This window comes from Gymnoscopelus braueri (assembly GCF_963280865.1).
Source record: "Gymnoscopelus braueri genome assembly, chromosome: 12".
NCBI classification, from domain to species: domain Eukaryota; kingdom Metazoa; phylum Chordata; class Actinopteri; order Myctophiformes; family Myctophidae; genus Gymnoscopelus; species Gymnoscopelus braueri.
This window is the reverse complement of record NC_137614.1, coordinates 17,336,332-17,351,727: the sequence shown is the minus strand read 5'-3', so window position 1 is coordinate 17,351,727 and position 15,396 is coordinate 17,336,332. Positions and strand designations below refer to the sequence as shown.

At 41.2% G+C, this 15,396-nt stretch overlaps 1 protein-coding gene across 6 annotated transcripts in view; it reads right to left on the bottom strand.

Moving 5' to 3' along the window:
* Positions 1 to 2,329: 2,329 nt before the first annotated feature.
* The window catches only part of LOC308096262 (neural cell adhesion molecule L1-like protein), a 92,449-nt gene continuing 79,382 nt past the window's right edge, over positions 2,330 to 15,396 (bottom strand). For 4 of the 6 annotated variants that reach the window (XM_080443633.1, XM_080443634.1, XM_080443635.1 and 1 more), the window contains exons 23-25: positions 14,821 to 15,000; positions 12,502 to 12,574; positions 2,330 to 3,361 (exon numbers count right to left, since the gene is read on the bottom strand). In XM_080443633.1, coding sequence (XP_080299759.1) covers positions 3,148 to 3,361; positions 12,502 to 12,574; positions 14,821 to 15,000 — 467 coding nt within the window. In that variant the 3' untranslated portion in view covers positions 2,330 to 3,147. Of the gene's footprint in view, positions 3,362 to 12,195; positions 12,266 to 12,501; positions 12,575 to 14,820; positions 15,001 to 15,396 lie in introns of all 6 variants that reach the window. The other 2 variants (XM_080443638.1, XM_080443637.1) reach the window with 2 other exon arrangements.

The following is a 15,396-nucleotide window of genomic DNA, read 5'->3' as shown; positions in this document are numbered from 1 at the left end:
ATGATGACCTGTGTCTCACTTTATATTGTAGCGTATGGATCCAGGTCATACTGGCATGAGTTGGAATGCTAATGTTCAAACCTGTACTCCTTACAAAATAGGGCTATTATGGCTTTTGAAAGGGTCACTAGTACATGTCAAAATGGATTTAGTGGCGCAAAGAAAAGCCTCCTGTGTGACACTGTAGCCTAGGCTGTTGCAAGGCGCTTTGACTGGAATAATCTTTTGTTGTTGTTTAGTGGTTTCAGCGTTCCAGCAAGAAAGCAATTCTAAAAGGGATAAGGGCGTAATCCCCTACAATGTGCGGATTATCTCTTTAAATGACCTTTATCTAGCCACAAGGCATTGGAGTGCTTTCTGACTGCACTATCCCATGTCTTGTTTTATTATGGCTACAATGCATGTTTAAAATCGCCAGGCCATGGGTAGTAGGCAATGCAACTAGAATAGAATTGGATGCTGTGTATTCAGAACCAGAGATAAGAAGCCACATGGTGCAGCAGAGATATACCAGAAAGCCAGTGCAGTAGATGGCAGGATGTAAACAAGGCGGCAAGGATGTTTTTTTTTTGTTTGTTTTTTTAGTTCTTCTTAGTGACTGTGAAAACAGTGTAACCACATACTAGGTGGCTATCCTTTCTCATTTTAATTGAAGATGTTTTCCTTTGAGTCTAAATTTAAAGCTGCAGTAGCCTACGTTATTTGGGAAGAGGTGTTAAGTGTATGTCAGCATTTAACAGCTAAGTGCATCTGTGAATTAATATATTAAAAGGAACTTGTCAAAAGCCTGACTGGTGAAGCTTTCACCTCAGGGCCTGCTTGGCTTTTAAGTGGGAGTTTGGAAACTAAAGCAATTTGTCATAGTCCTATTTATAAGCTGTTTGACTTGTTTTTTATTTAGTTTTTTACCGTACTTGCCATTTGCCCAGCTCCCTGCTGAGTATCTTGGGAGTGAATCACTCAACGTCCCTGTGAGATTTCTGGAAGGATTCGGTCATTTGTTGTCTTGACATTGTTAATGCTTGTTGATTCATTTTCAGTGTAATTATATTATAATTTTATTAGATTTTTTTTTACAATATAATAAAGCAAAACTAAACCATTATCGCACACACATACAGAGTAAAATCCTGAGTGTTCATGTAACTATGAGCGCGAACAAATGGAACCAAATGAACTCTTACAGGTCAATTTGGTTGCATTTGTACAATGAGCACTCGGGAGTTTACAGTGTAGTCAAATGGCAAGCTCAGTTCAGCGCAAGCAAAGTCAAGGTATCCTTCAACTCAAAGGATCTGCAGCTAGGAATGCCCTGTAAGCAGAATTCCTATGCAGCTCTTAACTGCAGTTTCCACAGCAAATTCTGCTGGTGAATTATGTACAAAGCTATATGCTCAGATGCTGTAAACATGGCAGAATTAAGCCCAATATTCACAAAGGTCAAATACATTGTGATGCCTCCAAATATTTTGCTGTTATCTCTGCTGCACATGCAGCAAAGTCATGCATGCATAATGCATAGCGCTAAAATATTCATCTGGGATAAAAACGCAAATAAAGTTAAGATTTGACCTATTCAACAATTCTACTTAAACCGAGGTAATAAAACTGCATATTAGATGGGTTTCTAGTGGGAAGTACATTTTTCATTGGTCATGGATTTATTTTTTTAAATGTTAAAGGCTGCTCTGTGTACCAATGTCCACATTAAAAAGGAGAGTAACCTTGAGAACCAATTTATATCGAGTACAACAAATTGCAGTTTTCTGAAGAAATTAGAGGACGTGTGGTCTACAAAAATACTGTACAAGGTCCCTCCCAGAATACAGAAACTAACGTAAGACAAAAACTTGCCACACATAGTAAACAATAAGAAAAGAAGAAAAAAGAAGAAAGAAAATAAAAACTGACCAAAAAATGTAATAAATAGTTCCACTTCAACACAAAAAGAACAGAAATGGTCATATGGTAGAAAGTTTAGTAATGGAATATAGTCAACATTTCGCTCAACCTCTTTCTCTTTACTGTACTAGTCCCCTGGCTCCAATTATCCCAACCAAAGCAGTCCTCCCTCTCCCCTACACTTACAGAAGGGAAAATAGCACCTTTGATGAGGCAGAAATCCCAGCAAACAAAGATGGGAGATAATCGACATGTTCTCCGTTTGGTTAAAGACTATTCGCGTTCCACTAAAGCAGCCTCATACCCTACTCAATTATTTTGTGTTTTTGCGAGATGACTGGGAATTCCAAGGGAAATATTTTCCCCCGTAGTAATAGAAAATATAACTTTTTGCTTCAACAATCCCATGATAACATAACTGCCAGAGAGTTTGTGAAACAATTTCAATATATCCATTTGCGTTTAATATCTTGGACATCATGATACAAAATCACATTTAGACATTAGCAGTCATCATAAAACAGGACAACGTTCACACTGGTCCATCAAACATCAAAACAATTCTCTACAGTACATACAGTATATACAGAAATTATACAAAAGTAGGCACACACGTATGATGATTATGCCTAAAAATGTATTCCTTTTTATGAGATTGATATACAACTTTAATATACATGTGCTAATGAAATGCAGCTTTATTGCATTGATTTATAACCTTTATATATCAGAAAGGGTGCAAAGATAGTGTAATGCTGTGCATGCATACCTAGTGTATTTGTTTTTCATCCACTGTAAAAAGTATACCGGTAACTACATACTGGAACGGTGGCAAGTTTTTTTTTTGTCGTAGTAGTGGTGGTAAAGATCATTCTTAAATCCATCACATTGTGTCGAGGTACAAAAATCAATATGCATTGTGGGGACTTGTGACTGATCGGTAGAAAACACTACTTATTAGAATCATGCATCTCTCAAATGATACCATTCATTCTCTCACACACACTGCCTCCCACTGCTCCCTCAGTGAAGTCCATTGTGGATGTATTAGTCCATGTATGGTAAGCCCTTGGGCAGAATGGAACCTGAAATCAAATTTAATTATTTGCTTTGCGTGCCTCTTGACACACCGGTAGGGCAGGCTTCTGCATATTTGAGACAATTTCATTCATCCAACTCCAATATCGGGTAATTAATAATGTCTGTTAACCACATTTTACCCGACCTGAGTCTATAGCTGCTTTTTTATGCAGTCACTGTGCCGGGTCCATTGGGCTCACCCAAAGAGCCTCGGTGCTTGCGTCCGGAATATTCTCCGATGAATGAGCCGTCCTCATTGAATTCTCCTCCCCCGTCGGCGTAATCCACCAGGCTGTCTCTGCTGATGCTGTCCCCTCCCACGTTTGTGCCGTTCAGGGAACACAAACTGCCCCCCTTCAGTGGCTTCTCGTCACTGTCACTGCCATCCAACAACAAGAGAGGGATTGGGGATGGATGAGTGCTGAGTGGTACAGAGGCAAACACAAACATATTGTACAGCGCAGCAGGCAGATGTCCATAAGCACATACCAGCAGGCAAACTACACATACTGTACCCGCTGCGGTGAGGGGGGCCACACACACACACACACACACACACACACACACACACACACACACACACACACACACACACACACACACACACACACACACACACACACACACACACACACGCACGCACACAAATCGTCAAACATGTCAATACACACACAGAAATGCACACAAAAATACACTTGCACACAAACACTTAAATACATGTACTCCCAGACACATACTGTACTATTAAATGCTCGGCTGCACCTACAGATACCCGTACACACGCAAAAATGAGCTTGCGTGGCTCCAATACATCACTATGAGCGGTAGCTGGAAATGGATGCAGTGGCCTCACAGCAGGGGACAGGAGCAAAAGGGGGGCGGGGGGTGGCCTGCTACAATCACTTCACTAATTGCTAATTGCCAAGGCTTCAGGACTGAAGGCAATTTCAAATCTCTTTAGAGCCTGCGATGGAAATTGCCTGAGTGCAGCTCATTCCGAACCGTGAGAGAAGAGGGGGTGTTGGAGGTGGGGGCGCCGAGAGCCTGGGAGAGAGAGAGAGAGAGAGATCGAGGAAGAGGAATGGAGGAAGAGAGAGAGAGAGAAGGGAGAGCGAGGGGAGCCGTATGCAATCCCAGACAAACAGCCTGTCGTTACCAGTATTCCCAAGAGGCCCCACACACGGGGCCAGGGAGATTATGCCAATTTAAGACTGGGCACCCGGCCAACGCACAGGTGTCGTCTCGGTACAAGATGCAGGGTCACCTCAAAAACACCATGGACCCCTCCCCCTGAATTCGTCCTCCTGTTCTAATAGCCAACCTTGACTATGTTTGATAATACGCTTCTTTCCCCACTTAAGTTTAATATTCAAAACATGCAGAGTCTGTGTGTGTGTGTGTGTGTGTGTGTGTGTGTGTGTGTGTGTGTGTGTGTGTGTGTGTGTGTGTGTGTGTGTGTGTGTGTGTGTGTGTGTGTGTGTGTGTGTGTGTGTGTGTGTGTGTGCGCACGCACGTGTGTGCACGTGTGTGCATGCATGTGACAGAGCGTTTCACAGCATAGGTAGCATAGGTGATCAATGTGTTACATATGAGCGCCACATTTTTAAGTAGGCTTTCCAGCACAGCGATACGGTTAGAACTCATAGATCACGGCATCTGGCTCTTTGTGGATTTCCTTTTAATAACCGATATTATCGTTCCCCATTTCATAGACCCTCTTTGCCATGCAAGCCACATAAGGTCCCCATTTCAAGCGTTATCAAACTCTTTCTCTCTCTGACGAGTGACGACCCTAGAGCGGCAGAGAGATAAGTGGCCCTTATCTTAGTGCCGCTGAATGGCACAATGCCTGCCCCCCCCACCGCCCCCGCTGCCCCCTCCCAAGACCCCTCTACTGTGTGTGACTTGGAACGCGGTGATAAAATGGAGGCTGAGTGCTTTAGAGACCCGGCGCATTTGAGGCCTTGATCAGAACCCAGTGTGTCTCAGCCCTTCAGCCACAACTGCTCTGGCTCTGAGCTGGTGCAGAGGGCTGGGCTCTCCCTCAGTTGAGCGAAGGATGCGAGTGAGGGAGACGCATCACTGGGCAGGAGGTAATTACATTTGTCTTGGCTTTGACCCGTGCTGGCTCCATTTTGGGACTGCTGCACGGAAAATGGCCAGCTAAAGAGGCAAAGAGTTATTTTTTGCTTTTTTACTACCGGCACCACCTGGAGTTTTATTTTATTATTTTTAAGTGTCCCTGAGAAAATTCAGCTTGTGTCCCATCTACCCTGCCACCTCTCTAAATCCCGCTAAAATAAATTAAAAAGTTAGGAGGAAATAAAAATGAAAGTAAAGCAGGGAAATTAATTGAGAATATTCCTCAGTGTCGTGGTCCTCGCCTTAGAGGGCAGTTTGAGACAATGCCCTCTGGGCATCATTTTACAGTGCCTGAACTCAACAGTAAAAAAGCCAAGGGCCCATTTATCCGCACTGCTGTTAGATTGCTTAACTTGCACAAGGAATGATGTAGTAGCTCATGCGTGTATGAGAACTTTGTATATTGCACTGATGAGAAACTTTCTTCAACTACCTTGCATTCCTTTTCATCTGTTTGTTTACCTGCATGGTATAAAGTGTGGTGATTTGTTATGTTTCTATCATAGACACTGTCTGCACACCACATTCTCTATGGGGCAATAACGATATGAAGTTACCGAATTGCACAAAGTTGCACCACTTGCCAAGAGCCAAGTTGGGATATTTGCCATTCTCTTCAGAGTAGACCGTAGGAGCAGGGTAGCAGAAAGTAATCCCCAAACTATCTATCTAATTTCAATTCATAACATTATTTTTGCAAGTTTAAAGGTTCTATGACATTCATTTTCACTTTTTTAATTTTTTATGTTTTTTGGGGGTTTTATGACCTCAATTACACCCAAAAAAAATCTGAACTTTGAACATTCAGTGGATTTTCTGTGGTCTGGGGTTTTCTGAATAATTAGGCTGAAAAGTAATCTGAGCTTGGCCCTTCGGCAGTGAGGTCACAGCCGATTAATCCCGCCCACTCTCCTCCTCGCCCCTCCCCTCGCCTATCCTTTCCTTTGGAGGAGGCGGAGCAGAGGCGATGATTGACAGGCAAAATCCCTCACCAGCGACACCCGCAGGCAAAGATTTCTTTTTTCATTACAGTTGAAAAGGCTTTAGAAATGTGAGAGAAAAACACCTGCCATGGATCAATGGAGTAGAATTTTTTGTTAAAACTTTCCAAACCAGTTTGAAGGACCATGACAAAGACTTTTAATGTGTGGTAAAACTGAACGTCATGAAACCTTTAACGACTTTTAATCCGGCATCCCTATTTTGGACAGTTTCAAAAGTTCTATTTTTTTTTCTTTTTTCAGGAAATGGCAAAAATAGCTAATTTACATACTCGATGTGATGTGTTGAGACCCTGTAGATCAGCTTTTTTCCACGGCTATTTGGGGACCCTTGGCATGGAAAAGTTTGGGAACCCCTGCCCTAAAACCCACACTAAAGCCAGGGGAAATCACCCTGGGGGAACAATACAGTCAACACAGCCTCATGTAACTGACCATCCTATACAGACAGAGGCAGACAAAAATCTGCAACGGTAGCACAGATTTGTACTGACAGCTACTGTAGTACTGTGGGCACAACTTAAATGCATTCTCGCTAGACTGCTATTGCACTTTTAGTCCCCAAGATGAGCTCTTCTCTTCACGTTTCAGCCACTGCAACAGTGTGCAAATTCACGGTTTAAACGTATAATTCTTTATTTGATTTACAGTACACTAAAACATCCAAGAATAAACTGAATTACTAATGTAGGACGGAGACAGAGCTGAGATTTAAAGTGTAATAATTTGTACTGTGTGCGGCGCTAGTGCAAGATACTGTAGTTGCCGGATTAATATTCATGTAATTGCAGGATAAATGTATGAAAGGGCACCTTTACACTGCAATGACTAGCAGTGTAGTGCCACAATTTGATCTGCGTGAAGACTGTGCTCTGAGAATGAACATTCTACATCTACTGTATGTTAAGCCCCACAGAGACACAGAGTCTAATGCTGCGTTCACACAGGCGGATGAGCCAGTGACATGAAGATACAAAGCAACATCCGATGTTTGTAGCTGCTACAAAAGATACAAAGATACAAATTCAAGTTGAGCTGGGTTCAACTTCCAGATACAAAGATAGATACAAAACTACAACTATAGCTCCGATGACACAGTGCTTTGATGACGTCAACGACCGCGTTGAGCAACACAGATACAAAGCGACAGAGTGACAAATATGCTGTGTATATCTTTGTATCTGCCCGTGTGAACGCTTAAGCTCGCATTCTTCTTCGTTGAACCGAGGTTCCCCAGGGCTCTATATTGGTCCCCTCCTTTTTTTCCTTCTGCACCTAATCTCTTCACCGAAAATGGTCGATCTACAAGCTCACAACGCGACACGTTGTGAGCTTGTAGATGTGCCTTTTTCACCTACTGCAAGTGGTTACGTTATTTTTAGGGGGCATTTAAGACTTTATTTGACAGAGACAGTAAACACGGGGCAGAGAGTACGGCAGAAACCTATTTCCATATTTTTGTTTTTTTCGGAAATGAATGCCCTACTTCATCATGCAAGAGTGTAGCACAACAGTGCATCACGACCCGTTGAGCTTGTAGATCTGCTATTTTCACTATTTAAAAATAGTTTTTTAATATAATAATAATAATAATAATAATAATAATAATAATAATAATAATAAAGGAACAGTTTTGGACATTATAGGTTTCCACCCGACAGCATCAAAATGGTCCTGCCAGCCAGGAATCGAACCAGATCCCCTAAAGCTCACATTTATATGTAAATACTGTTCACACAAAAGCCTGCATGCATTCATGCAGAAGCTGACACACACATGCACACACCCAATCTATTTGGGTCTATCAATCTATTTACAGTTGGTTAGTCCTACTTGTGGAGCCCTTTCTAGCATAATCTTTTCGCTATAATGTATATTAAGTTTATTATTATTGCTAGTGTTAGTAGTATTACTATAGCCACTTTTGGTTACAAGGGCTGGTGGATGTTCCAACCACAACACATTTTACTGTTCAAACAGAATTATAGCCTCGGTAACAACCCAAGAAATTGGATTAATATTAATGCTCCAAATAAAAGGATGATGGGAGAGCAGACAGAATGGGCTATTTTAGGGTGATTTTCGCTGCATGTCTGGACAAACAAACGCTTCATTGTTAGGCAGCTGTGGAAGTGTAATGTTAAAGAGGATTCAGTCAATTTCTCTAAACTGTCAACAGAGCTGCGCAACAATGCCAACAATGGAAGTCTGTTATTTCTAGATGAGATCGATCTACTTTTGGCTTAGGAGTACAGTTTTTTACACCTCATTTTGATCATTATTAGTATGAAACCTTGTATCTCCATAATTTAAAAAAATGTATCCCCTACTTCATCATACAAGAGTGTTGCACAAAAGTAGTGAAAATAGCAAATCTAAAAGCTCACAATGCATTACATCTGAAAGGAACGGTTTTGGACATGCAAGGTTTTCACCCGACAGCGACGATATTTTAAAAACTACTGGCTGGATTGCCATGGGATTTGATGATTTTGGTGACCCTATTCCTTTTCCTCTATGGTCACCCTTAGGTTAAAATCTACAATTGCACACAAGCTATCTCAAAATCTAATGGGAAGCTTGCCATGCAACTTATTATTGTCGTATTATTGTTCTTTATTTGGATACTCATTAGCTGCCACTAAACCAGCAGCTACTCTTCTTGTACTCCACACACAGCAAAAACATAACATTATAACAAGACATAAACAAGCCTCAATAAAAACAACATAATAAAATCTAGTAAAAGAAATGTATTAACATAGGGTTATTTTAATACATTTTTGGGTAGTTTCTTTTAATTAGTTAGCGACTTGTTCCACATTGTGATGGCCCTATTACATTACAGATCTGCACACTGCATTTCTTCTGGGTTTTGTTTTAACCACATTAACCCTAGCGCGCCTGTTCTGTGATGCTGGGTACTGGGTCATAACAGGTGAACATTTTGTTGAACGTTTGGCTAAAATATGCAAATGCATTGCGATCTTGTAGCTGTGTTGTTTTCCCTTTTGACAACAAAGTCTATACTGTAGGTTTTAAGTGGTTAATTACTGTATATAACCCCTAGTAGCCTTCCTGGTAGTGTGATTATTTTGATCTCTCACATAATTAATACAGTACAGATACATTTTGGTTGTTTACTATAACAGATATTCCTAAGAAAACCCATTGAATTGTATGCCAACTTCTCCTCTATTGTGAGCAATGAGAGACTGGCATGCATTCTGTCTGTTCTCCACCTCACACCTAACGGACACAACTAACAGAAAGGGCAGTGTGAGCCTTGCAGCTTTATTGTGAGCTATTTGGAGCTTGGACAGATCTTTTTTGTCTGCACCCGACCAGACTGCTGAACAGTAATCAAGGTGAGATCAAACTATTGTCTGTGCCACTAGCACTCTAGAGGCAGGGATAAAAAAAGAGGAACATCTTCTGATGCATGATATTCCACTACCAGGTAGAGGAATATCATGCATCAGAAGATGTACAGGTAGAGTGTTAACTATACAAAAAAAAAACATTTTGAAAATAGGCGGTAATGCCTCAACTCAACAGTGCTTGTCAGGGTGGGGGGTCCCCAGTTCAATATGATTATTTTGGGTGGTCCCGGCCTGAAAAAAGTTGAGAACCACTGCAATATCCTAACCATTGAGTTATAGGCACAGGCTGAACATCACGCCTTTGGTCTATTCTCGCTTATCCAGTTAATAGTTGCACTTCAGATTGAAGTATGTTCCTTAACTCAGTTATGTTATTTGATGCAAAATATATAGTTGTATCATCTGCAAATAGAGTAGCACTGAACTTATCCAAAACATGCAAGGCATCTCTTAAGAGTTGCAGCCCAAGGCAGCTCCTCTGGGGAACAACACACTGTAGGCATTTAGGGGAGGAAAGATTACCATCAAAAACATCACTATTCATCCTTGAACTAAACCCATAAGCAGGTAGATTCATTAATAATAACCTAGCTACAGTCCACTCTGCACAATATCAAATACTGCACCTTAAGTTAAGTAGTACAGACCAGTTCCAACCATCTTTTTACTGTCAGTATAAGATAACCATTTGTCAATCATCTCTGTCGGTGCTGTGCATGTAGAGTGATCTGCCTTATAGGCATGCTGTTTAATTCATGAAGTGAAAAATAGTTTAGTATCTGTTCAAGAACAACTTTTTCCATTAGCTTGCTCAACACTGGAAGAATACTAATGGATCTGTTATTGGCAGCCGAGAAAATCTCTCATTTGTTTTCGGGAATTATTACAACCTTGACAGATTTCCAAACCTGGGGGAATAACTCCTCCTTCAGACTCATTTAAAATATAATAAAATGAAATTATATTCGAAACAACTTTAATTAACGTCCATCCAGATTATCCATACCGGTTGATGTATTATTCTTTAGCCCAGCAAGTAGTTTCTCCACAGTTCCAGGTTGAAACTCAAAAACACAATTGTCCTCATTCACAAAGCTCTAAATAAGGTCTACTATATTTTAGGTTTGATCCTAAGTAAAGACAAACATTGAACATTTTATGAAAGGGTGTACTGTAGGTTTGATTTTTGCATATCTCAGGTTTATCCGATGATGAATTCCACCTGTCATTAAATCAAATGTGCATTCATGTCTGCATCATTTGCATTGTTCCACACCCCATTTAACACCATAAAAGGCAACCGGGTGAATATCCAACGTGAAACCAACTTCACCGCAGTGAAAGCACTCCATAGTCCAACTGCGCCGCTTGTCAAAATCAACAGATCTACACACTTACAATGCTTCGCATTGCAATGCCATCACAGCTTGTAGATATTTGGCAACCGAGTCCCTCGTGCATTTGACATCAGCATTTTGGTCCTGCTAACCTCTCATTCAGACAGAACCCTAGCCATTTAAGTGACCCCAGGACCGTTTCAAATCTGTCTCAGAACCTGTGATGCATTTCTTACTTCATGTGTGCCCATATTGGTTTCTTGACTGTCCTACATAAATAAAGCATAGGCTACGTAAGCACGGCAACAACAAAACAAAACAATCAATATCCCCCGACCCCCAAGCTCAAAAAATATTTGGGCAATGTTTCAGCTTGAGCAGAACCCCATTGATTTCCAATATAAAACAAAAGTTAAATATTTCAAAAAAGTTTCAAAAGGTGAGTGGAGGTATAGTAGCCTACTTGCACAAGAAATGTGGTGCTGATCGGTCCAGCGATTTGCGATATTAGCTCTGGAAACACAGACACACAAACAGACCAACCCTGTACGGCTAGCCTCTTGCAGAGTCAAGCTGTACAAAATATTTAGAATAATTAGACTCAATTGGTATTTTTGTATTATCATAATTAATGTACTCTCACAAATGTGTTATTTTAATATTGATATTTTTATTTTTTTTAATTAATAGTTGGCTCTTTATTTGTAACAAGCTAATGGCATTTGGTTATTGGACCAATTCATTAGTTATGGTGACCATATTATGAGAATTATGTTCCATCCACGTTACCCCGGGATGTACGTTACATCAAGACAAGCTAAAAAGTCCACACGCAAGGGTGACTGTAGCAGTTGCGACTGTGTCTGTGTCTTTTAGGGAGTCTTTTGGCCTACATCTGTCCACTAAAATCACATCACATACACAAGACAAGCTGCAAAAACAAAAGTCAAGGCTCTTTCTTTAGACATAGACATGGCTATGTTTAAAGGCTCCTGGGCATGCGTGCGCCCACACACACACACACACACACACACACACACACACACACACACACACACACACACACACACACACACACACACACACACACACACACACACACACACACACACACACACACACACATACACACACACACACACACACACATGCTTGCAGGCAGGAGCTGACAGACTCATTTGAATACACACTTGCACGCAGCCATAATCCTTAATTGAATCAAACACAACTAAGGAGGAACAAAGCGGAACAGCATCTAAGGACAAAAAAAAATACACGGTATCACAGCTAAGGAGGAACAAAGCACAGCACCACATTGACTACACTGTTACGGCGATTGTATATGTTTACCTAGACCATTAAGAGTTCAGAACACTGGCTTCTGGGCTCATCCCGGCCAAGTGCATGCATACAAGGCTTGCTTTTGGAACAAAAACAAATACGTGAATGAACAGCATTTACTATGACAAATGACTCTATACACCGTGAAACATTTAACATATGGTTGTTAGAACTTAATTTAGTTATGTCAAAAAAATTGCTTTAAGCTACAATTGCCGGAAAACCAACCATCAACCAAAACCCTACGGTGTGGATTTTCATCACACTTTGGCACGCCAGCCTGTCCTTGAGGAGCCAGTGAACAGTATGTCTCACCTGTATTCACAGAAGGTGTCATCATTCATACCCTGAGACTCCTCGTCAGGGTGCAGATCCTCCTTCTCCTTCACTGCAGAGGAGGTAGAGCGTAAACAGGTATTAAAGCGCCAGTGCTTCAATGCACTATTTGTTATATTACTTGTCGTGCCACATGGACACCAACTAATAACAGTTCCAATCAGTGTTCCTTTTGTTGACTAAGACTGAGACTAAAATACTAAGATTTTGATATTAGTCGACTAAGACTAGACTAAGCCTAAAGAAATTAAGATGACTAAAATGGGACTAAAACTAAATGGTGTGTTATTCAAAAGAGACTAAATCAGAATTTGCTGTGAAAATTAACACTGGTTCCAATTCAAATGATCATTAAAATGAACACCCACCTAGTCTTTGTAACATAATTCAAAGTAGAAGTTTTTGATGTATACAAGTAATTTGACTACTAGTGTACATTTGGAAATCTTTTCTAAAATCCTGCTTCTTGAAATAGCCATTATAAGAAAGTTCTTAAAGGTTAGTTCACCCAACAAATGACTTATTTTCTATCAATTACACATCGCCTGAAGCCTTGAGTTAATGGGGGAATTTTTTTTCTCACATTCCTGAGCCAATATTTTGATGACCGGCGGAAAGATGCTAATGTCTCCGGTCATCAAATTATCTATCTGTGGCACCACAAAATGGCCACCACTGCTATGCCCTATACAGTGTGTAAGCAGAAAATAGCTCTTTAGTAAGCAGAAAATACATTTCAGGTTGGGATACCAATGTTATCCTATCAGAAGAGAGAACTCATTCAAGATACAGGATAAAAAAGTGAAATTGGAAGTGATGACAAAAATGAATAAATAAATTGTGACAAAATTGGAACTGAATTGAAGCCGATGAATGATCTTTGGTTCTCTGTGGGGAAAAAAATGGTATCCCGATCAGAAAATACATTTTCTGTTTACTTAAGAGCTGGAGAGATTGGGGAGGCCCTGTTAATGGAGAAACACTCTATATAGCAATGATTACTATCAGGATAGAGCTTTAACTTTTTTAACAAAAAGAATCACTTTCACCCCCTTTAACAGAGTCATACAGCCCTTATTCCTTAGGACCTGTATTGCTGTCGCTGGTAGAAATATTACAGCATCTCCCACTCCCTCTAAGGAGCTAAATCAAAATGTTTTGTTCTACTTCCGCACAGTAACAGGTGTTTCCTTTGGAGAATATCAGAACAAAAGCGAGGCTTATTCTGAGTGGGTGTGTGGTACACATTAGATTAAAACTTTTACAACACCTCTGTGTTTGTGTGTGTCACAGTTGAAAGCAAAAGTTGCAGCCATATAATAGCATCTGAACTCTTAACAAACATCTTGGCTTGTCCATAGTGTAGGCCTCCCTTTTGTTTGTCTGCACAAAGTGCTACCCAACAGCTCCTTGTGTAAATATGCTTTAAATAAAATAACAGTTGGCTTGCGTGGGAGACAAAAGAGGGGTTTCATGAAAAGCGTCGGATGGGCAGGGAGGGGGTAGGGGGGTGGGGTTCTCAGAAGGGGCTGATGAAATATTCAGTGCTTCATGTCAAAAGCTACTGCAGGCGAAGAAGTGAAGCGGCGGGGATGAGAAGAAAGGAGCAGCGCAAGAGAAAAAGAAAAGCAAGTGAGGAGACACGAGGAAGCCTAGGCACCTTTGTGCGCCCTGAGACAGGCTGTGATACGAGGTAGCGAGCACAAAGGCACCGGGGCCCCGCGCACATGAGGGCGGTGGAGGGGGGGGGAACCGGGGACCCTGTGCACACTGCACATGAGGGACAGAGAGGTGTGGAACAAAGCCATCTTGATTCCCGCTCGTCTGGCTTGACAAGCCATGTAATCAGAGGAACAGAGCGGAACACAAGAAGGGCCACAGAGCAATGAGAGTCACGAGGATGGAAAACTAGGCCAAAATGTATAGGTCGTGACAGTTCATTTTGGGCAAATTAATTTGGGTGTGACGGGTTGGCCATGCAGGCGCATTCCCACATAATACATGCACAGTGCATTTCCAAGCGGGGTGCTGCTTGTGCTGGGTTGGGGGTCCATCCCCAGTTTCACTTTTCTGGAAGTGAACCAAAGTGTCATGAATATGCCATACAGTCAATTGATCTTACGTTAATCAATGCACTATGCATATTGCCCCTCAGCATGGTCAAATTTGACCGTGATATTCTACATCTAAAATCCATATGAACCTACATCTACAATTCATGAACTGAACAGTTGGTTCACTTTCTGTTGGTGAAACGGTACATAGAGGCGTCCCAACCCTGGTCAAAAGCCGACTGACCTTGATCGATGGAAGACATGTCTGGTCGCTGGGTTGGCGGCGGCGTACCTGCGTATTTACCACCTTTGTTTCTCCGCACGAAGCAGGCGATGAGCGCGACGAGGGTGAGGAGCGCCACGGTGCACATGGTTCCGATGAACCAGCCCTGAGTCGATAAACTGCTCTGCAAACCGGCCACACCTATGAATCACATATAACCCAGACTCAGTTTGAGATTCTACCCCCAAGCACTCCTCACATACAGTGAATTCATATTTGACAGCAGTGGTGGGAAAAGTACCCAAATGTTTTACTTAAGTAGAAGTATCAAATACTGCAATGTAGAAATACTCTGTTACAAGTAAAAGTCCGGAATTCAAAATTTACTCGAGTTAAAGTGCAAAAGTATTGGTATCAAAATGTACTTAAAGTACCAAAGGTAGAAAGTACTCACTATGCAGAATGTCCCATTTCACAAGTTTTCAAATGTATAAAAATCCTTTGAAAATAGCAGATCTACGCATTGTGAGTTTGTAGATCGGCTATTTTTAAATGGCTGAAGTGGTCAATGTATGTTTTGTAATAATAATCAAAATC